This window comes from Dromaius novaehollandiae, chromosome 1 (genome assembly GCF_036370855.1).
Source record: "Dromaius novaehollandiae isolate bDroNov1 chromosome 1, bDroNov1.hap1, whole genome shotgun sequence".
NCBI classification, from domain to species: Eukaryota; Metazoa; Chordata; class Aves; order Casuariiformes; family Dromaiidae; genus Dromaius; species Dromaius novaehollandiae.
This window is the reverse complement of record NC_088098.1, coordinates 216,623,936-216,644,823: the sequence shown is the minus strand read 5'-3', so window position 1 is coordinate 216,644,823 and position 20,888 is coordinate 216,623,936. Positions and strand designations below refer to the sequence as shown.

Sequence of the window (20,888 nt, the reverse complement as noted above, 5' to 3'; positions counted from 1 at the left end):
GTTTAGGCAGAGAATCTTGCTCTCAGCTCCTTTCTCCATGTATTTTTCAAGTCTAGTACAATTATGGAAAGAGACTGTTGTGCACATTTTCCCTGACTTGGAGAAATTCAGAACGCATTTGTTCCATTAACCAAATTTGTTGTATGTAAAATGCATGTAAATCTGCAGAATTTGGTCATTAGGAGCAGCTTTTACCAGCTTTCATTTTGTGGAGTCTTCTCTGAAGGACCTAGGCAGGCAACATGTGAGCTGGAGTTTCCAACTGACTGCGTCAGAAACTGGTCTGTTGGGCAGCCCGTGTGAGCCTCGGCCTTCCTGTTCCCAGCTTCTCTGGCAGGCCTCCTGGAAACTTGGCCTGGTTGGATGCTGGGTTGGGAAGCTGGTTAGGTCTCTGTCAGAAACAGATGTTGCCTTCTCAGGGTTTCAGAGATCTGATTGCTGGTTTCTGTGCACATCTTTCAGTGGAAAGCTTTAAAATTCCCAGCTCTTGCATGTTTAAGTGTTAGAGTTACCAAACTCAGTATGAGGGAGCTCTGTCACTTCACCGGAGCAGGAAATGTGTGAAAGATGGAAGGCCTGAAGCAAAAGAAGAGGATGAAATTGAGTGACATGCAGTGCAAGGCTTTGCGCTCGCTATAAGTTCTTACAGGTCTGTGCTAGGAGATGATCAGCTGTAAATTTCTAAGTAATTTTTCTTCTAAGTGTCTGGTTGAATCTATGCTATTTGACAAAAGTGCATTCACACAGCAAAGCAGCTTGAAGAATCAGATTTGTGCGCTCTGGTTCACTGTGGTCTCCTTGCTGCTGATGTGACTGTGGGTCCACGTCATAAATGACAATCCTCCAGTGAGGGCTGGTTTTCCTGAAGATGGTTCACTTTCTTTCTGGTTTAAAGCCCTCCAAGCAGGTCCATCTGCCTATTAAATCTCACAGTGCAGATCACTGTTAGGATCAAGAGATGTTAAGTTACTTGCAAGATCAAGAGCTGTATAAGTAACTGTCTGTAAGAGTGTTGCTGTATCTCTCTTCTTGCTACATCCAGCATGTTGGGAGAAGTTAAGGATGACGTTAAGGATTATCTCATAATGATCAAGGTTGGTATGTGTGAACTGTCTTGCTGAATGCTCCCTGCCTCTGTTAAGGAAAATGTGGGAGTCCTGTCTGGAGCGCTACTCTATTGGAACAGTGCTCAGGGAAGGGTTTGAAGAGGAGTGTGTTCAAAGGAGGCTTCTTCAGATGACCGCAGGAGGGAGAGTAAACCAGGCTCTTTCTGTTTTGTTGCCTTGCCCTGCCAAGATGGAGTTTGGAAAGGGGTATGATAGCTGACTCGTTCAAGGAGGTAAGACCAGGGAGGGACAATTTAGGCACAGGGAAAGTGCTGGCGTAAATGAGTGGGTGTAATAGGAAGAGGTATTGGGGTGCGGAGAGATCCCAGTCAGAATACGTTCACAGCATGTATTGATTGGGGTATAACACCACCATGTGCTGTTTGAACCAACTGCTAAAACAGCTAGAGGACTAGTTTAGTTCCTCATGTCTTGCAGATGCTGTCCTCCCTAGGATAAAAGCTATGAGTGTTTAAAACAAAATTTCTTATGGGGAGGGCTCAGGAGCTAATGGAAGGCATGAACTGGCTTTTAATGCATTTGCAATAAAGCGATTCCAGGTTGATGGTGTTCGTTGGCTGCCAAGGTTGTTCTGGAGGTGGCTACTTGTTTTTTCTGCAATGAAAGGCTGTGATTCAGCAAGTGCCCTCTGTTTTTTTCAGTTTGTGAGGAGCTCCACATGGATTTGTGCACCTGCCTGTCCAAGACAAGTGCTACTCCAGTGCATAGGGGAAAGGGGAGACATCTGTAGCGCTAGTTTTGCTTGTGACTGTGTACCAGAAGGTAGCATGATTGAATGGACAGCAGGTTAATTCCAGCAATAGAAGGACACAAGTCAGCAGGGTCTGATCTTCCTGGATTCTCCAAGATCTGGCTGCATGCCCACAGCCATGGTGCAGGTTCCTGCAGTCCTGTTCTGTCATCTGTCTTCCTCCACTGGATCCCAGCCAGAGAAACTGGATTGTAGGGTCAGGAAGGCTAGTCCCTGTGCCTAACAGCTCAGTTTTATTGCTGCTATGCCGTACTTTCTTTTTAACTGGGCTGTTTGCTCACAGTTAAATGTCAGAGCAAGGGAGGGCAGTGAGTTGTCTTATCTGTGGAGCATTAAAGATGTTAGATACTTAAAGTTTCAAGAGAAAAATGTAAAAATAGAGTATTTGAAAAGCAGAGCTGCTAATAGTGTTTCTTTCCCATGACATAGATGTCATGGAAATTAATGTGGTGTAGCTTTGATCTATAAATAGCAGATTAAGGAAGGTATGTTGGATTTAAGGATAGTAGGGAATTTACCTAAGCTCTTTTTAAGAGAATACTTGTTCTACTCAAACCCTACAGGTGACTGCGACGGCCAGAGGTTCATTGAAAAAGTTTTATTGCAAAATAACACAATTGTCATTGTGTGGTACAAGAACAGACAATAAAAGCTATCAGACACCTGCATCCACATGATGCAAATTATTCACAATATCCCACACTGTGTTCTTGCCCTGCCCTCCCCTTCTCCCCCGTTCTCCATCATGTGCTACAGCATGTGGGTTTCAGTGCGCTGATTCACTGGGTAGTGTCTAGCATACACACCGAGTTTTAGGCTTCCCGTGCATTTGGGTACTACCTCCCTGTGGATTCCTCCCCCCTTCCCCCCAACACACTGGGGAAGACGCCTTGGAGAATGGACTGGGAAGAGACTAAGGACAGCACTTTCCTTCCCGCTGGCCTGTTATGTGAATTAGGGCACATACGCCTTTCTGCAGTTGTGTAACCTTGCATACCTGCAGAAGACACGGTCAGGTCAAACTTGGTGGGCACGAGTTGCTGTAGTTTTGGCTCTGTGAAATTAGGCCTAATAAGAGACTTCTTAACTGTTAATAAATAAGTGGAAATAGTCCCATGTATTGTCTGAAGCAATGCAGTATTGGGCTTGTATAGCAACCTGACAGCAAATGCATTGACAGGGAACCAAAAACAGAAAAACAGCGCAGTCACTGTCCTTGCTGGTTCCAAACAACTGGCATTTAGATTATGGTATATGGATTTTCCTCTCACTTTAATAATCTTGTCATTACTTGCTTTGCAATGTCTCCGAGTGCATGGCAAGGTTTGTTTTTCAGTGTGCCCTTATGGAGGTCAGCCAATGGGGAGCTAAAGTATCAGAAAAAAGAGAGGAGCTGCAAAAAAGGGTCATTAGGAAGTCAGGCAATGGCAGCTCTAAAGCTTTGTATTTAAGCAAAGTGGAAGTGAGAGCTGGTCCACTTTCCTCCGCATGCCAGCAGGAATCTCTCGGGCTTCTACAGGAGCTGATGGGTACCAGCCCTGGTAGTAATTGGGAGAACCTTCACAGTGTAAACTCTTTCCCAGCCATATGTGCTGATGCAAAAGCACCAGGAGAAGTGAAGTTCCTCTGTTTGCTTGGCAGAAGATGCTTAACTACAGATGTTAGCCCAAGAGCCCCCCTCATGGTCCCTAGAGAGGTGGAGCACAGACACTCATGGTTAATTTCTCCCAGTCTTGCAAGAGTGTTGGAGGGACCTCAGATGCATCTTTCACTCCCTAGGAGCCTATTTGCTCTTTGGCCTCTGCTGACACCCTAACCCCCCAAGCCACTTCTCTGTGGAGTGTTTGCTGCCGAGCAAAGCTGCACGTGTCTTTGCAGTGTCCCTCTAGCTGAGGAGCTGATGGCTTTTGCTTGGGCTGAAGCATTTAACAATCATCCAGGGCAGAGTTAGGCAGGACAGAAGGGCATGACTCCATGCAATCTCAGTTCTTGGGTGAAAGAACAGGGAAGCATGCTCCTACCTTCACTACCAGCAAGGAACAACTTCAGCAAAGCAACCAGAGCAGCTCCAGTGCAGTGCCCCGTGGCACCAAAAGGGAGAAAAGTGGCAGAGCTAAGTGCGCAGAAGCATTTGAGATGGAAGGGTGGAGGGCCTGCGCCTTTGCAGGGCTGATGGCAGCTGCAAGGTACTTAGCAGGAGGCTTAATTTTAGTGCAGGGAAGAACCAAGCATCGGCCTGAACATCTCAGCTGAAGATACCAATAGCTTAGACAGTGCGTGCCAGCTCCCTTCCACTCATGGTGACCCTCTTGTGCCAGACTCCCCTGTTCCTCTCTGGAGGTGGGTTTGTGCAATAGAGTATTTTGGGGTGAGGTAAAGTGTATGCTGGTTTCTCATCAAAATGCACCCTGGTCTGAATAGCACCCATAGTTCAAGAAGGATACAAAATAGTGTTTCCCCTTTTTCAAATCCCTCACTAAAAACACAAACCAAACCAATCTCTGGAAAAAAACCAACTACAACTCGTCACGCATCTTGTCGCCTTTGGGCCTCACGAGCCTGCCAATGAAGAGAATGGAGTTGGTTTTAGTGTCCTTGATCATGAAGATGAAGGGGTGGTCAGCATAGAAGAGCTTGGGATTCCTCATCTCCTCTCGGCCGTAGATGTCGGCATCGTAGGGGTTCCCTTCTGTGTCCCATTCGAGAGCAGCGGCATGGAAGACGTTGGACAGGTAAAGGTCTTTCTTGCCAGAGATCTTCGACAGGTCAGCTTTGGTTTTGTCAATGGCTTCTGTCAGGCCCAGGTCAGCCAAGTGTTTCTAGAAGGAGAAAGAGGTCAGCAACCATCCCAGAGATGACACTGCAATCCTTTCCATCCATGGTCAGGATAGCCCCTGGGGAAGAGGCTGCCTGGCACAGACAGCACCTTGCTAGCTTCTCTCCCACCCCCAAGAACTAACTGCAAGGCCTAACTGCTCTCTTAAAGGACTGTCTTTACCTGAAGATCGTGGCTGACTTCCAGAACGACTTTAGGCAATGAGATGGCTACTGATCTCTTCTTCATTTTGCCAGACCAGGTCTTCAGCTGCTCCTTGTTCAACAATTTCTCAACCCTCTCCAGTGGCTCCACATGGTTTGGCATGATAAAGATCATGCTGGAGAGTTTGTGAGCAAGTGGCATCTCTACCACCTGGAGCTTCTCTGTCTCATCATCATAGTAGTTGTAGAGACCTTGAGAAGTCAGAAACAGAGGCAGGAAATGGTGAGATGCAGGGCACAGGTAAAGCTACCCACAATCCTGTTGTGAATTCACCCTGGGCCTTCACTGACTGGCAATGGAATGACACCAGTACCATGTCAGGAAGTGGCCTAGCACCAGCAGAGTTAGCAACACCTCAAAACTGCTGCTCTCACTTGTGTGATGAGCTAGGATCTCTTCCTAGCAGCCAAGCACCTAATAGTAAACATGGATTCTCCATGCACATAGAGAGCTCAGATCAACAGAATAAGCACACCCTGCTTCATTTACCCTCACTCATTGCAGATGGACCAAAACATGGAAGCAATTACTGGAAAACTGGGTAACAGAGTAGAAGTGAGTGTAATCCCAATTGGTCTTGGCATGGGGCAGCAGGTTTGCAACTTACCTGTGCGATGCATCATGGGAACTCCCACAGTGTAGGAACGGGTCACCATGAAGCCACGGTTGTCCACCATCTTATGATGGAACTTCTCATCCCAGTGAGCTACAGGAGAGAGAGATTCAGCTCATAAGAATGGGAATGGATGGTAGTTTCATGCAGTTTTTAACTGCCTGCTCTGAATAGAGCTGGCCTTAGTGGACCCCGGATTTGTTTATGTTCCCATTTGGGATGCTATGAATGGACTCAAGCTGGTTGAGTTGGGTCACTTGTATCAATAATCAATAATTGAAGGTAGTTGAATTGTAAGCAGTAATTGAAGGTGGAACTTACGTTTGAAGAACATGGCGTTGACGATGAGGGCTCCATCAGTTTTCTCCACGTCTTTGGTGACCTCTGGGAGCTTCCCATCTGTGGTCTGGGCTGCCCACTCATTGATGGATTTCAGGGCACTCCTCTTGTCCCGGAAGTTGATCTTGGAGTGCTCGTAGTTGTAGTGCTTCTTGCTGTTCTTCACAAAGTCATCAGCGAAGTTGATGGAGGCCGGGCCATATAAGCGGTTCCCAATCTTCCAGGTGACATTGCGGGCTGTGTTGTTGCTGACCTCGTTCAGGAGCTCCGACAACCCGCTGTGCACGTAGTCGTCGTTCAGTTTGTCCGCGCTGAGCACTGCCTTGGCTTGGGAGGCCGTTGTCGCCTTGCCCCCAAGGGACACGAGGCCGAGGGAAGAGGCCACGACCACAGGGGACAGCAGGATGTTCTCCATGCTCTTGTCTTTTGCCATAGCATGGTAGAGGTTGAAGGCCAGCGTTGTGCTGCGTTCGGCCAACGTCGTTGCCTTGTCGCTCAGCTTCCTGTCCTCCGAGGGCACGGCTGCAGCGAGGCTGCAGAGAGCGAGCGCCAGAATAATGCACATGGTTTCGGCAGCACCCAACGCCTCTGGGGACCTGCTGGGCAAGAAATGTCCACAGTTAGCGTGACCCAAACCCTTGCTGGAGCATTCACACATCCCAAGGGCTCTTCCAGTGAAACCCACTCCTAGGCTCCAGTGACAGAAAGCCAGAGCAGCTGCGTCAATGCTTCACTTGAGGTCCCAGCATCCCAGCTCTGCATTGGGTTTGAGCAAGAATTAATGTGCCAGAAGTCCAGGCTGCACTCTGACAGGCCGGGCCTGTGCATTTTGAATGAAAGTTTCCCTTTTAAACAAGTTTTAATGTATCGCTTTGCATTCATTTACGTTAAAGGCCTTGGGGAGGGCCCAGGGAATAGGAGCAAGAGATCTTTCCATCTCCAGAGCAGCAGGTCAAACCTCTGCCCTGGTCAGGAAAAGCTAAAAGCAGGATGTTTCTGCTGTCCAGGGGCCACGTAACCCAGTGTTGCTTGTCGATACCGGGGCTGCCGTGGTCGGGGTACAGCAGGGATCGTTCTTCTCTGGAGACTCCAGCTCAGTATCCGAGTGCTCAGCTTTCTAGGCACTAGATGGAGCACATGAGCTCCCACCAGGCTCGGTCAGAGGGGTCCCTCGGGAAGACCTGACCCTGATCAGCTCTGTCAGGAAGGTACCGGGGCAAAGGGAGATGGTGGACCCCTCCTCTCCCCCAGCAAAGCCCCTTCACAACACATACACCAGGTAGATGCATCTCATCACAACCTTAGTGTGCCTGTCCCCAGTGAGGGCTCTGAAATGCTGTAGGGATTTTAGATATATCTTCAGACTAGTTCTGAAGCCATGCCTGAAAACTCTTCAGGGAGCCTGCAGGTCTCAAGGGTGAACATCTACTCCATGCGAGTTGTTTGGACTCCTTCTCTATTGAGCAGGCAGCAAAAAATACACCCAAAAGGCAGCTCATCCCTCCTGCCACCGAGGCTATAACCTGCCCCTGAACCCTCCCTCCTGAGGGCAGATTGCTGGGATTTAAATTCCACCTCCGTGCCCAAAACAAGCTTTTTTTTTGTGGCAGGCAGCATCACGCCCAAGGCTACCATGGAGTTACGTTCCTGGGCCGTGGCCTCCCACCCTGCTCGGGGCCGAGGCCGTTGGTTGCGTGCAGTGACGAGAACGGCTGCAACGGCGGCTTCGGGGTTAAAGCAAACAGCGCAGGAAGCGAAGGGCCGCCTGGGATTACCCAGGGAAGGAAACACGCATGCACGTAGCCCGGAGCAAAGCTGGGAGTGCGCAGCTGCACCAGGGACCCTCTGCCCGAGCTGGAATTACGTAGCCTCAGAAAGGGAGGCAGTTTGTGTCCTGCAATCCTTTGGGGACCACATCTGCTGAAGGGGAGGCTACCCAGGAGAAAGACTTGTGCAATGGGCTCAAAATTGTCCTAGACGCACTTTAAGGTGCGGATGGCATTGGGTGCGGCAAGCATTTAAAAATCTGAGGTTTTTTTCTGTTTTTTTCTCCTCCTTTTATTTCTAAAGATACCTTGAAACTGTTTCATAGTGAGGTCAACGTTTGCCTTTTTCATTCTGAAAGAAAACAGATACATGGAGTAGTTCTCTTGCGAGCAACGCGCGGCCCACACCGCTTACATCCGCCGTTTAAAATAAGCTTCATTACTTCACAGACTGGCAAGAAATTTGGCCCGGCACCTCGGGCTGCCGTGGGTGACGCAGCCCGCGGCGGCGGCGCAGAGAAATCTTGCCCATCCTTGGCCGCGGGGTGAGATGATTGCTGGATTTGCAACCCAGGGTGGAAGCGGGGCTGGGCACTGCTCCGGGAAGGGCGCAGCCGATGACATCCTCCGCTGCGTCGGCCAGGCCCGGCCCTGCGCGGGGACGCCCCGTGCCAGCGTGGCAGCCGGCGGAGCTGCTGGGGGACGCAGGGGACCCTCGATCCCCGCGGCATCGGCGCTGCCGTCGCCGGACGGACGCCCGCATCCCTTGGAGGGCTGTGTTGCGTGCGAGCGAAGAGGCGTGCGAGCCAAGCAGCGTGCAAGCCAAGGCCCTTTCCACGCCAGCAGCGGGGCACCGCAGTGTGTTACGGCAGGCAGAGGAGCAGGATTAGGCAGGCTGCCTAATCTGGGCTCTAGGCAGGACCTAAAGGATCTAGGCAGAGTCTTCCCTCCTGCTCGGGGGGCTCCCAGGCTGGGCAGGAGCTGGCGGCTCGCAACCCCTTGCACCAAGTCCGTATTTCCCTTCTCCCTCTCTTTCTTCACCCTTTGCAAAACAAAAATCCTCGAGGGTGCAAACACAGGGCGCAGCTTGAGCTGCGAGCATCTCCAGCAAGCTTGGGGGGGGGGGGATATCTTAGGGTCTTTTTTTCTGGCAGAACAGGGAAAAACGGAGCTGGCTTTTGGGCAGCCTCATCCCCCCCCCCCCCCCGTGCACTCCCCGGCTGCCCTGCGGGGCAGCACAAAAGGACCCCAAAATACCCCCCCCCCCCGGCGCCCCCCGGCCCCCCTTACCTGGAGCGGGGCGCTGCCTTGCTCGGCTTCCCTGTGCACCTCGCGGTCCCGCGGAGGGGGTATATAAGGGGCCGCCGAGAAACTTCTGGAAAAGTTGGGAAAAAACCTCTCAAAACCGCCTGGGGAGGGAGAGGAAGGGGAGGATCCGACCAGTCTCTCCGGGCCGCCCACCAATGGCAGGGAGCGCCCGGCCCCCGTTGCTGCAAGCGGGGGGGTCCGGCTGGGCCGGGGGGTGCGTGGTCCCTCCTTCTCCAGGCTCGGCTGGAGCTTGCCCTGTGCCTGCCCTGAGCCGGGCCTTGCGGCAGGGATGGGGGAGCAGGATGGGTTTGGGGCTCCCCCAAGGCAAACGGGAGCCTTTGCCCTTTCACGACGCTCCGGCCGGTCTGGTTTTGCAGCTCCTCTGGGTGATTTCTGCTTCTCGGGTGTGGGTTTCCCCCCCAGAAGTGCTGCTCTTTGCCCCACGCCTGGCTGCACGCGGAGCAGGCACAGCCAAGGGGTGACACCCGCAGTCTGGGCCACATCTGGCCATCCAAAATGCCCCCTCTTCGCTGACACCCATGGGGACCTCCATTCGGCTCTGCAGCAACCTAAGGGCCAAGTTACAGGCAGCTGGAGAGCTTCCATATCTTGCTGTACCCCACACTGATATATCCATCCATCCCTCTCCCCGTGGGCACTAAAACCCCCTTAGTGGCTGCAATGTCCTAGGCACCACCCAGAGATTTAAGCACCAAACTCAGTGATGGTGACCACCTTAGCAGGGACATGCTGCATCGTTGTGCTGTTTAGCTGAGGTCTGTCTGTGTCTTCCTTTGCTTCCCATCTCCACGTAATTTCCTTCCATTCCCCCCCCCCCCCGAATATTGTTTTTGGCTCCACAAATTTGTTGTTTCCCTCAAAAGACGGGTCTCGGCACGTACCTCTTGTTGCTATGGTAAAAAAGAGCATCCAGTTTTGACTATTCTGCCCTCAAACCTGGGTCATCATCTTGCGAGCGCCCTGTACTAGGATCATCTCATCTTCCCACCGTCCAGCCCCCCGCAGTGCCAATTCTGGCATCGAAAAGTGACATCTTGCTGCTCTCTGAGCCCTTCAGATGATGCCGTGCGAGGAGATCCTCAGCCCCTCAGAGGGAGGTCTTTGAGCCCCCCCCGTACAAAATCTTCCGTCGGCTGCTAGAAACCAGCTCCCCGGAGCTGCAATAGCGAAACCAACCCTGCGTCTCGGCGATGGCTTCGCTCGCAGCGTGGTTTCCAGCACCATGACCTTGATAACAGCCGTAGCAGATAACGGCAGGTTTGTCCCGGCCAGCCGGGCGTTTGTTCCTGGCTGTGAGGAAGAGCATCTCCTTCATCCCTTCCCGATACCCTGTATTGTGGCTGAATTGATCCATGCGGCGTAATTTGCACAAAAGCTGTTACAGGGACCAAGTGCCAAGAGGGGTCTTGATCGATGGGTGACCTTGTGGGTGCCAAACGTGAAGGCGTTTCAGCAGCCTGAAGGCTCCTGGCTTTGGATGACCTTTTTTTCCTTTTTGTCTTTTCCAGGGTGACCGTGCGGAGAAGGAAGGGCCCGAACGAAACATTCCTGGCTGTCCTCTTCCCCGGGCATTTTGCACCCAAGCAGGTACTTTACACTGCAGCCTTTAATGATGTTAACGTGCCCAGATGGTCCTAAAGGCATCACGATGGTGATGCTCAGAGCTCAGCCTCCCTCTTGGAGGGATTCACTAGGAGGGGGAGATTTGAGGTGCCTTGCACATCACGTCGTTGCGTACTCTAGGGTATATCGGAAGCAATTTTCTTGCCTTCTGTGGGACTTTGCATCTACGTAAATGACCAGAATTTGCCCCCAAGTGGTTTTTTAATAGCAGTATTTGCTAGTCTTTATTACTAATTTGCCGTGGGGAAAAAAAATGAATTTGCCGATTGCAGACAATCAATACACTCGAGCTTGGTGATGTCCTTGCTCCTGGTCTTGGTGCAGGGCAGGCGCAATGCTGCTCACCTGCGCCAGCAGCACGTGCCACCGAGAAAGGAGAAAAGCTCCTTTAAACTCCCAGTGGCAGCTGGTGAGCCCTGCCAAGCTTCGAATTGCTCCACCTTCAAACCCTTCTGGGTAATTACTTCCCATGCACAATTTTTGTTCTTCCTAGTGAAGTTAAAAATGAATCCTAAAACTTTTCATCTTGACCTCTCGCAATGCCTCCCAGCACCAAACTCCTTCCGCAGAGATGCAGGGCGCCGTACTTCAAATATCCTAAATGGATTTGCCTCGATAACGGGAAATTGGGGTTGAATAAAAATAGTTCTTTGTGTTTGAGGGCAGGCAGCCCAGCACACAGATGTTGCAGTTTTTCCCTGATTTTTGAGTGTTTACCCCCCTATTCCTGCAGTGACCAAGGGCCCCCCACTATGGATTTATCCCCCCCAAATACCATAGTCGTTTGTGCATTTCTCTGAGCTAAGAAAAACACGATAAATCTGCAGTGCCTTATGATTTCAAGGTGCGGAAAAGGAGTAAATTCTACCACAGTGGCTGCAAACAGCTTGATCTCAATCATGACCATATTTTAGGGGGGATAAAAGTGCTGGGAATGGGGCTGATCTGCGTCGGGGGGAAGATCTCTATTGCCATCGAGGCATTTCCAAGCGGGATTCGGCTTTGCCGGCTCTGCGGCAGGCGCTCCCTTCCCCCACAGTGCCACGTAGGAGATCCTGCAGCCGGCAGTGGGATGGGGAGAGGATCGGGAAGGGGGAGCGATACTGGGAGTTGCCTTCTTCCGTCTCCTCTGCTGCTTTAATGAGGGGGCCCAGCTGCCAAGAGACACAGCCGTGCTCCAGCACAGCTCCTCCGCCCCGGCCGCCCGTCTTTTCAACGCGCTTGCGCGCAGGCCAAAACTCGCATTTCTTTTGCCGCGAGCTATTTCGAGTGCGGTTATGTTTCCCGGGGACAGAGAGTCTTTGCTTTAGAAAGGGGCAAATCTACTAAGCTAAGACATACAAAAAGCCCAGACAGCGTTTGATAGGGATCTGATGTCGCATGCTCCGACAAACTGGATGGAGATTTACTGCTGGGCTGGGGGGAGCTGCTGGGGCAGGGGAAAGTCCGCCGGGTCTTGGGATCCTGCACCCAACCCTGCATTAAACAACAGCCGTAAAACATCTGGGCTACTGCGCAGCCGTAAAACATCTGGGCTAATGCCATCCTGGCTGGTTGGCTTGGCTTTTTATAAAGCAGCCTTACTAACTCACTTCATTGCTTATTAAAGAAGCATTTTATTTCCTGCAAATATACATGAAACCAAACATTGGAGTCTAACAGGCTCTTTGGACAGGACTTTTTAGTATAAACTCCAGCAGCTTTGCATATTTACCCTTTCCTGTAGGCTGCAGTGACCTGGGAGACTGACTGAGGTGCCCACGTGAGGGATTGAGTCAGACGTCTTTTAAACTGACCCGAGACACCGCTGGTGCCGGATTTCTGCTTTCCAGGATCAGGCAGGGTCTGTAGCAACGCCAGCAATGAAGGTGATTTCTAGAGAGGAGACGCAGAGTCCCTTCTTGCAGCTCCCACCTTTAATGGGATGGTGGGTTGAAGGTATCCACCAGGTCCCACAGTCCAAGAGCATGGAGCTGGGTAGAAACTAATGAGAGATCATGCAAAAAGAAATTACAGACAGTCCTTTTCCACACAGCTGTATCCACAGGAGACAGATGGGCTCAGCTGGTTCAAAAATGCGTTAGACAGATTCATGGACGGTGCTTCCATAAGCAGACACCAACGGGAATACGCGGGGATGTGCTCAGGTCTCCTGAAGTCTCGCACTGAGCAGTGATTTTGAACATCCAGGTTTTGGGGGGGTTTCTGAGTCCAGAGCAAATTTTATGGATCATTTTTCCGGATCTGAATGGGAAGACTAGGACCTCATCTCTCCGTACTGAGAGGAGCCTTCCCTCGTCAACTGTGGGCAGCCCTGGGGAGCGGTGCAGCCCCTTGGTGTGGGAAGGACGGGATTAACCGGGACAGCAATGGAAACCTGCTCTTACTAGATGCATCTGGGGAATTTTGACAGTCAAAGTATGTGGAATACATGGAATATTCCCATTTTAAAAGGTCAAGTTAATGGCACTGAGCCATGAGGCATGAATGAATTCGGCTAACCTGCTTTCAAAAACTGAGATTTGAGCCTGTGATTTTTGCAAGCCTGCATATTTTGAAGACGCTCAGCCTGTCGGAGACCCCCTTCCCCACATCCCCCTCTGGGAAACTCAGTTATCTCTGGGGTTTCCCTGTGCTGCAGTTAAGGAAGGCAGGGATGCTCGGAGCCAGCATGCATCTGGCAGTGAAGCTGCAAAGCCATCCTGGTGCTGGAGCTCTCTTGGAGGGAGCTGTGATGTGCACAGCACCTGGCAGGATTGGGCCGTGGGGCGTTTGAGGTGATGGGAACTGTAAGGATCATGGCGGGGGCAGTGAAGATGATATTGTTCCTCCTTGCAGCCTCCACCAGGTAACAGCTGAAACATCTTTTATTTCCACGGCAGCTTCTCTGCAGTGGCGTTATCCACCCCTGAGCCACGGAGGGGCTGGCCCGAACCCTTGACGAACACGGTCAAGGCCTGAAGCTCTCTGGCTTTGAAGGAGCAAGTTCAGGTGGGGGGTCCAGCGCTGGTCCCCAAGGCAGGACCACGTGTTGTGAGGGTTCCCCATCCAGAGCTTGCCTGGCTCCCTGGGCACCCACGTGCAAAGTCTCCGGTGGGATCCTGCTTCTCTGCTTAGCACAAGGGCAAATTCAGGATCGGCACTTTAATTTTCCATTTGTAACAACCTCCTTTGCCACTCGGCTGCCTCCCTTTGGCATCGTCCAGCCTCTTTGCCCAGGGGTAAATGGTTTTCTCTTGGTCCTTAGCCTTCTGCAGAGCTTGTGAGTAGCAGGGAGGGACGTGACATGTCTGTCCTCAAAACTCATCCACGCAGTTCAAGATGTCACGGAGCGGTGACTTTGCAGACCGCGATGTCTCGGGCTCGGGCTGAATTGCAGCCGTTTTTCCCCACTGCGGGTCCTGGTTAGGCTGGAGCTGGAAGGGCCCGGCTTTGTCTGAATAGACGGCACACAAAGGACATCACTGAAGCTGAAAGGCTGGACGTCCTGTGGACCCGTGCCCCGGCCTGTCTGGTCTGTAGCAACGATGAGCCAAATTCCTCGCTGCTCGGCCTGCTGCCCCTGGAGCGGGGCCGGGGGGATGTGGCTGCGTCGCAGCGAGGGGATGCCGAGCCCCGGCACTCTGGCACGCGTTGGGGTGGGCTTGCAAGCTCTGAAGGTGCAAGTCCAGGCCGCGCATGCACGCGTCCTCTGCAAAGCGCTGGTCGGCTTTTGCTGCTTCAGCAAATATGATGGGCAAGAAAAAGGAAGAGGAAAAGAATGCAATTGCCCCAGAGGAGAGTGAGTCCTGCATCTGTGGTTATTTCGGGTTTGCTGCGATGCACAAACGAGGAAGGATGGACTAGCAACGCCCCAGCTGCTGCTTTGCAACGGGGCATTGAGGAGAGAGCCCGCCTCGATCCCAGTTCGTAATCCCGGTTTAATACTCCACAGAAAGGTTCAAAATCCACCGGGTCTCCTGCCAGCACGTTGGGGCGGAGGGAAATTCCTCCGGTGCTTTCAGACGGAAAGTATGGCATCTGCGTGGCCCGGGCAGACGTCCAGCACGGGTAACTGCGGGTCGCCTGGCCAACCCCCGTATCCCGCACCGTCCCGGGTGCAGCGGGGAGCTGGGGGTCCTCGCAGCCGGCCCCAGCTTGGGGCAGGAGTTTGCCACGGCTGGGCAGCGAGCAGGGAGGACCGTCGGGGACCGTGCTCCTTCCACGCTGATACCTCCGTAGAGGTACAAGCTCGGCAGTGGAAAACACGCAGTTTCCAGCTTTTGACCCTTTAATACAAAATGCGAGCGGAAAAGTCCTGCGAGCAGCTTGGGAGGCTGGTTTGCTCAGAGCCGTGCATGGCATTGGGGCTGCTGGGGGGAATCTCTGACGTCTCGTAAAAGGCTGAGCTTGCAGCCACTGGGACATTAGTAAGATCTTTCTTTTCTCTTCCCCCCGCCCCGCAGCGTTTCAGTCCCCTTCTAAGGAAACGGGATTTAAAAGGAAACCATTTATTCTGGAGCCAGCGGAGGGAGTAGAAACGCCCCTAAAGCCGACCCTGCGGCCGAGGGGGATCTGCCGCCAGCCATTCTTGTGCTTCCAGCGCAGCGCTGTGCTCGGAGCCGGCAGCGGGGCGGGCTCGGCGTGTGCATGCGTGTGCACGCACAAGTTTCACAGCCTCCTGTGTAACCAGAATAATTAGCCCATCTTGGGCCCTAGAAATCTTATCCAGTGTCCCTTGAAGTGGCTTGGTTGTTTGAAAGCAGGTTCCCGATGGGATTTTCCTGCAAAGCTGCAAAACTGGCACTGGGGATGCTGATGGGATGCGGGGGCTACATGCGGGGCAAGGCTGGGACCGGTGGTTTTGCTGCATTTTGGACTTTGGGAATCTCGAAGCAGCAGTTTAAGGCAGGAAGAGAGGAGGGGGTGGCTGAATCCGAGGAAGGACACGCTGGGCTCGTCACCCCGCGCCGGGCAGCGGTCCAGCAGGAGCAAACGGCATGTGCATTTCTCATCGCCCACGTGCTGCGGATATGTAAACAGCGGGATGCTTAGGAAGGGGCTTGGCAGCCTCTTCGTCTTTTCCACTCTCACGCAGACAACAGAAAACCTGCCTGGAGAGATACAGAAGGAGAAAGAGCTTCATCCTTCCCAGCTCCACCCGAAATCAGGGCCCAGGGACCACAGGCCCCAGCTGCCCTGTCCCCTTTGAGCTCGGTGTGCTGATCTGCTGGGACCATAACGGTTTGTCTCTCTAGATATATTTTTTCCCTTTGCTTGGGATGACACAATACACCCACGAGGGAGGCAAATGTCACACCAGCCCGTTGCCTTCACGTAGACGCGAGCTCGTGTCCAAATTCAGTCCAGCAGTTTAACCCCCAGAGCAGTCTAGGATGTATCTGCAAAAAGCCAGGACTGGTTTGCGGGGGGCAAGAGGACCAGCTGGTGGTGAATTGAGGACACACTAACGATGAGAACAGAGATAAGGCAGTTTTAGGGATTTTTGTTTCCTTTGTGAGAGAAGAATGGTTGGGCTTGAATGGAGGTTGCCCAGTTGAACTTCATTTGGTATTTCTAGTCTTTTTAGTGCTTTTCACAGCTTTAATGATATTTTTGATGTCCTTTCGCTGTGTGTGATAGATAAATAGTGTCATATATAATGTTTAATACATTTAACCATACATTTCTCTCGGTCTGAGGTTGCCTATATCCCAGAATAATGTTTCTGTGTGCAGGACCGTTAGCAAAAAGAAAGGTCTCTCGTATGTCCCTGTACATCAAAACCCACTTACTCTGCCTAGCCTAAATACGCCTGCCTGTTTAAAACACACCATCAGAAAATCACAGTGTGGATTTCCTAGCTACTGTATAGCTCTCCAGTGAAAACCTGGCAGGCAAGAGGTGGGAGGCTGGATTTCTGGAAAATTCAAGGAGCCCACATGATGCAACTCTGATGCATTCTTGCAGAGCGATGTCTGCTAATGTAATCTTCAGTGGGGGCCGTTAACATTTTGTTCCAGATGTTAACGGGCTGTGGCTACACATTCAAGCTTTTCGAGGGTCAGATGTCTGTCCTGGCAGAGCTCTGGGGTTTGTGCTCCTTGTCCTGCAGAGCGTCAGGGAGAGTTATGTTAATTTTAGGAGCAAATGCCACTGTTAGATTTCCATTTTCATCGTTTTATAACTTGAAGAGAGGAAAGCTGTTGATTGTCCAACGGATCTTCTGTTTTCCATTTTAGAGTTAACCACCGCTGTTTGCAGTCTTCACTGAGAGAGCAAAAAAAATGTTTGGCGTCTGCAAATGTTTCTTTCTTGCTTCTTCCTAGCAAATCGCCCTCTGGCCGTTGGACACAGCAAGTCTTGCAGAGTCTGAGCTGTGCACGTGGCTGAGCCCCGTCACACTTGGCTGGTGTCCTGGCCACTGGGAACTGGAATGCCTTGGCAAGTAACTGGGATGGGACGGACAGGGTTGAAGTGCCTTTTGACTGTTTCTGTAGTTAAATTAGCCAGTGTGGGCACTGGGAGTAGTTTGGCCACACTCTCCTGCCAGTGCATAGACCAGGGGATATATCCGTAACATGCTGATGAAGATGTTACTGTGATCCCTACGATGCTAAGAGAAGCATTAAACCTTGGAAGATTTTTTTCCCCTCTTCCAAGCTGGTCCAGCAAATCCCAGAAGTCATCATGGTAGTACTGAGTCATGGGATTAGTCAGGCACTCAGGAGATGTCTATGGCTGCAATAAGAACAGAAATGCAGGTCCTGGAGCAGGGAAAGCCCCATGGCTGTTATTGCCCAGCTGTTCAATGGAAGATGGCCAAGACCTCACAGGGCTCAGCATCTGCTCATCTGTGATGAGCTCTGGCTCATCACATATGAAGATCTTCCTCTGCAGTTTCCAAGCATTTAGTAAAGCTGGGCAAGGATGATCGTCCTGGCTTAAAAGTTGGGGAAACTGAGGCACAGGTCACAAGTCTGGGGCAGAACCAGAGCCCAGGAGTCCTGTACTGGGAGTCCTGTACCGGTTTCCCTGGCGTGTGCTGCATCTGTTCTCCAAAAGGATGCTGAGCATTTTATAGAGTCGCAGAGGCATCTTCTCTCCCCCTGGACAGATAATCTGGAGGTGCCATGGGATGCTGAACTGCTGTTTGCCAGCTGTTCTTAAGCGGAGCAGAGGCTCCATGATTACTCCAGCTCAAATCCCACCTGACGATGGGGATGGAAGCACTTTTATATCTGCTCTCAGGGCCAGGAAGGCAGCTGCATGGCACCCCATGGCCACAGAGCAGCCGCTATGCCACCCCTCTGCATCCCTGTCTCCTCTCCCACCTTCTGGCCAGGCAAGAACAGGCTCTTGCTTTGTGTTTGCACCATGGGACCATCACCTATGATACTTCTCCAACTGGGATATCCGAGCTTTGCTTTAAGCAAGGAGCTTTCTGTTTCCTGCAGTGGGAGAGGATGCACAGACTGCCCCTTTGCACCTCTGGCTACGAGGCTGCCCAAAGGCAGCACAGTTCATGCTCTGAGCCTGACACACGGTGAATGAAACATTTCTTGCATTGCGCCCGGGGTCTGAGAGGCTGTTTGCAACCCCAGAGTTGGCGCTGGTGCTGATGAACTTGGTTTTGCACACAAGGGCTCTTGTTTAGCACACGGCAGAGGCGGTTGGGCAAGCATGAGAGAGGTGGGGTAGGAGGACGAGATGAATGGGGACCGTTGTTTCCCTCCTGATTACCTTTGGGGGATGCTGGACGATTAGCAGCCATGCACAAACGACTTGCGTTCAGTCTTTCAAAATCTATTTGCACTTTTGGATGCTGCTGGCTTGGAGGACAGGACCTGTAGCCCCCTGTGATCGCTCCTGGTTCAGTACCCAGCAGCATGCTGAGGTTATTAAGACATGCATGAATCAAAGCCTCTTAGAGCCACCCTTCTCCTCCCCTGCATGCATGTGGCTCAGCCCCATCCAGCTGGGATTTATTTCAAGTTCATTTGCTGCCCGAACATAGAGAAGAAGCAGCAAAGAATGAAAGGCAGCTCCTGAGCTTGGAATAGTTCAGAGCATGAATAAAGGGCTGCAGTTTATTTAAAGGGAAACACTCAAGTCCTAAGTGTTAAGGTCACAGGTATCTGTTGGATATGGTAATACCCAGCTGCGGTTACTGTTGACTGTGGTTTCCAATGCCAATGCAGCGTGCTGGACATCATAAATAGTGCAGAAATTGTAATTTGTACATTATGCAAATTCTAAATTGTAAAAAAGCCCAGGACAACAGTTTGCTTCCAGGCTGGGACAGCCCCAGATCCAAAATTTCAGTTTCTGTTCAAGCCCAGCAGTGATTCCTGCCCAGGCAGTCTCCTTTGAACCCGTATCTTTGAGCTGTAACTCACCTAACACGTGCTCCCTTCATGGTCCTTTTCTAGAAGGAGACCTCCCAGGCACCTCTTCAGGGAATATGCTTGTGATGAGAGGTCTGCAAAGTAAAATGCAGAACGTTTGGTGTCTCCTGTTCACTTTGATTCATGGATGTCCTCCAGTGCCAGGTTTCCAGGTCAGGTTTCAAATTTTTTTCAGGAATTCTCCCTGAGCATCCCTTTTTCTCTGTCTTCATTTTTTTCCTTCTGTTTGCTTTTATTTTTCAACTTTTGAGAGATTTCCCCCCCTTTCCCATTCTCCAGCTGGACACAGTTGCCAGGAGTCAGAGAAAAGCCATTTCTCTGGCTCTTTGATGGACCTTGTGCCTGCTGAGACTCCATGGGCACCTTTGTCACACTTAACCTGGTGCAATTGCCCACGAAAGGGCTACCCTATTCCTTCTCCCACAGTCCCCTTTCCACATTTCCTTTTCCTTCCTCACACTGCATGTCATTCATGCAAATCCAGGGAGAATCCATTCAGTGAGCTGGTCTGATGGTGAATTGCTCGGTTGTTGCTGGTGTTCAGAACTGCAGGCAGATGACTAGGCTGCCTGCGTATCTTAAGACCCAGGAGGTGAGCTTGGATTCTCCTACGGCATCGACATCCCTCAGTCACTACGGGAAGTGGCAGCCAGGCCAGGAGAAGAATGGAGCCCAGAGCACCTGGAAACCCTAGGCAGAAACATATGGATCTTCCCCCAGGGAAAAAGTTGCTACAGGAGTGCTGTTGGGGGCCAGGTATTGAGTGGCAGAGTTGGTCTTGGTACTGGGAAACTCTGCTGTGTTTGCTTCATTTGATGGTCATGGCTGGGAATTTGGTGGGAGTTGGGATGTACCTTAAAAAAAAGGTTTGGATCTCAAATGGAGCATGGAAGATGGGGAAGTGAGGGGTGGTCTGAGCGAGAAGTATACGTGAAGATGCAGCAGAGATCCCAACGCAATAAGTGCTAGTGGCTACAGTGGTGGTGGAAGTTTCTATAGGGCATCATGACCCTACACAGCTCATCTGGCTTTAGCAAAGAAATGTTAGGTGTTTCATCAAATCTCCTTTCTTTGCTGGCATTATGCATCCTATGTGCCATGGTGGGATGAATTATCTGCTAGAGATGGCTCTCTGTCAACTGTGGAGGAGCTGAGATGAGGAGCTCACACGAACCAGGTGCTGATCTGCATAGCTAAGGTCGGCGAACAGCATCAGCAGCCCTGCGGGGTTCCCCCCAAAACTGTCTTCTTCATTTGATGGCTTTGGGAATCTCTCCCTTAACTATATATTGAAAAAGACCCTTGGGTTTTGGCGTTTGTGTATTTTTATTCCTGGACGTGATAGCTGATGGTTCTTTCAGGCCCACTGCGCAGCTCCTCTCCAATGTTACAGGCACAGCTTTGGCATGAATGGAGTTTTCATTAGGATGGTCACTCCAGGAGATCCAATTCACTGTTCCTTTGAGATAAAGTCAGAAGGAGTGATTTTTCAAGCCAAAAGGGAAATCCACAACACTTCATTTGAATGAAACATTTTGTTTCTTTTTTGTTTCACTCTTCTTCTGAATTAAAAGGCGAAATGTAGCCTTGAAACATCATTTTCAGACAAAGAACACAAAAAAATTTTGAAGACATCGAAATAAACTGCTTAGTTTTTTTTCTCATTTTTGTCCTAATTTTTCCAGCTGAAGCCATTTTCCAAACACGCCTCAAATCAGATATATCTTCAGTCACAGTGACAATGCCTTTCTTGGTGATTTAACTCTGTAACAGTGATTTTCTGCTCATCCCTCGTTCTAGCTAATAGAGTAATTGGGTCTGCTGGAGGCAAGTTCATTAAATGTGGGATGCATAATGGATCCGCTGTGCCCCAGGCTCTGCCACTGACTCACCACATGCCTTTGAAGCGATTC

General features: G+C 51.2%; 1 protein-coding gene and 1 long non-coding RNA gene across 3 annotated transcripts; one reads left to right on the top strand and one right to left on the bottom strand.

The window, feature by feature from the left end:
* Positions 1-2,461: 2,461 nt before the first annotated feature.
* Positions 2,462-9,083, bottom strand: SERPINH1 (serpin family H member 1). 2 transcript variants are annotated; one of them, XM_026097952.2, is made up of 5 exons: positions 8,927-9,083; positions 5,853-6,469; positions 5,526-5,624; positions 4,877-5,109; positions 2,462-4,697 (listed from the first exon to the last, which is right to left on the bottom strand). In XM_026097952.2, the coding sequence occupies exons 2-5, from the start codon at positions 6,433-6,435 to the stop codon at positions 4,395-4,397; spliced, it is 1,218 nt and encodes a 405-aa protein (XP_025953737.2). In that variant the 5' UTR covers positions 6,436-6,469; positions 8,927-9,083; the 3' UTR covers positions 2,462-4,394. The 2 variants fall into 2 exon arrangements, with proteins under 2 accessions (XP_025953737.2, XP_025953736.2); XM_026097951.2 differs by having other exon boundaries at positions 5,853-6,466; positions 8,927-9,080.
* A 1,250-nt stretch (positions 9,084-10,333) lies between these two features.
* Positions 10,334-20,639, top strand: LOC135327189 (uncharacterized). Its single transcript, XR_010387342.1, has 2 exons — positions 10,334-10,552; positions 11,082-20,639. It is a non-coding gene; the product is annotated as an uncharacterized LOC135327189 (long non-coding RNA).
* The last annotated feature ends 249 nt before the right edge of the window (positions 20,640-20,888 follow it).

What these genes read in the sequence shown, in the direction of transcription:
- SERPINH1 (XM_026097952.2), bottom strand. Translation starts at nt 6,435, where the DNA reads ATGTGCATTATTCTGGCGCTCGCTCTCTGCAGCCTCGCTGCAGCCGTG. An exon ending in TCCCATGATGCATCGCACAG is followed by an intron (nt 5,110 to 5,525) that starts GTAAGTTGCAAA and finishes TGACTTCTCAAG; the next exon opens with GTCTCTACAACTACTATGAT. An exon ending in AAGTCAGCCACGATCTTCAG is followed by an intron (nt 4,698 to 4,876) that starts GTAAAGACAGTC and finishes TTCTCCTTCTAG; the next exon opens with AAACACTTGGCTGACCTGGG.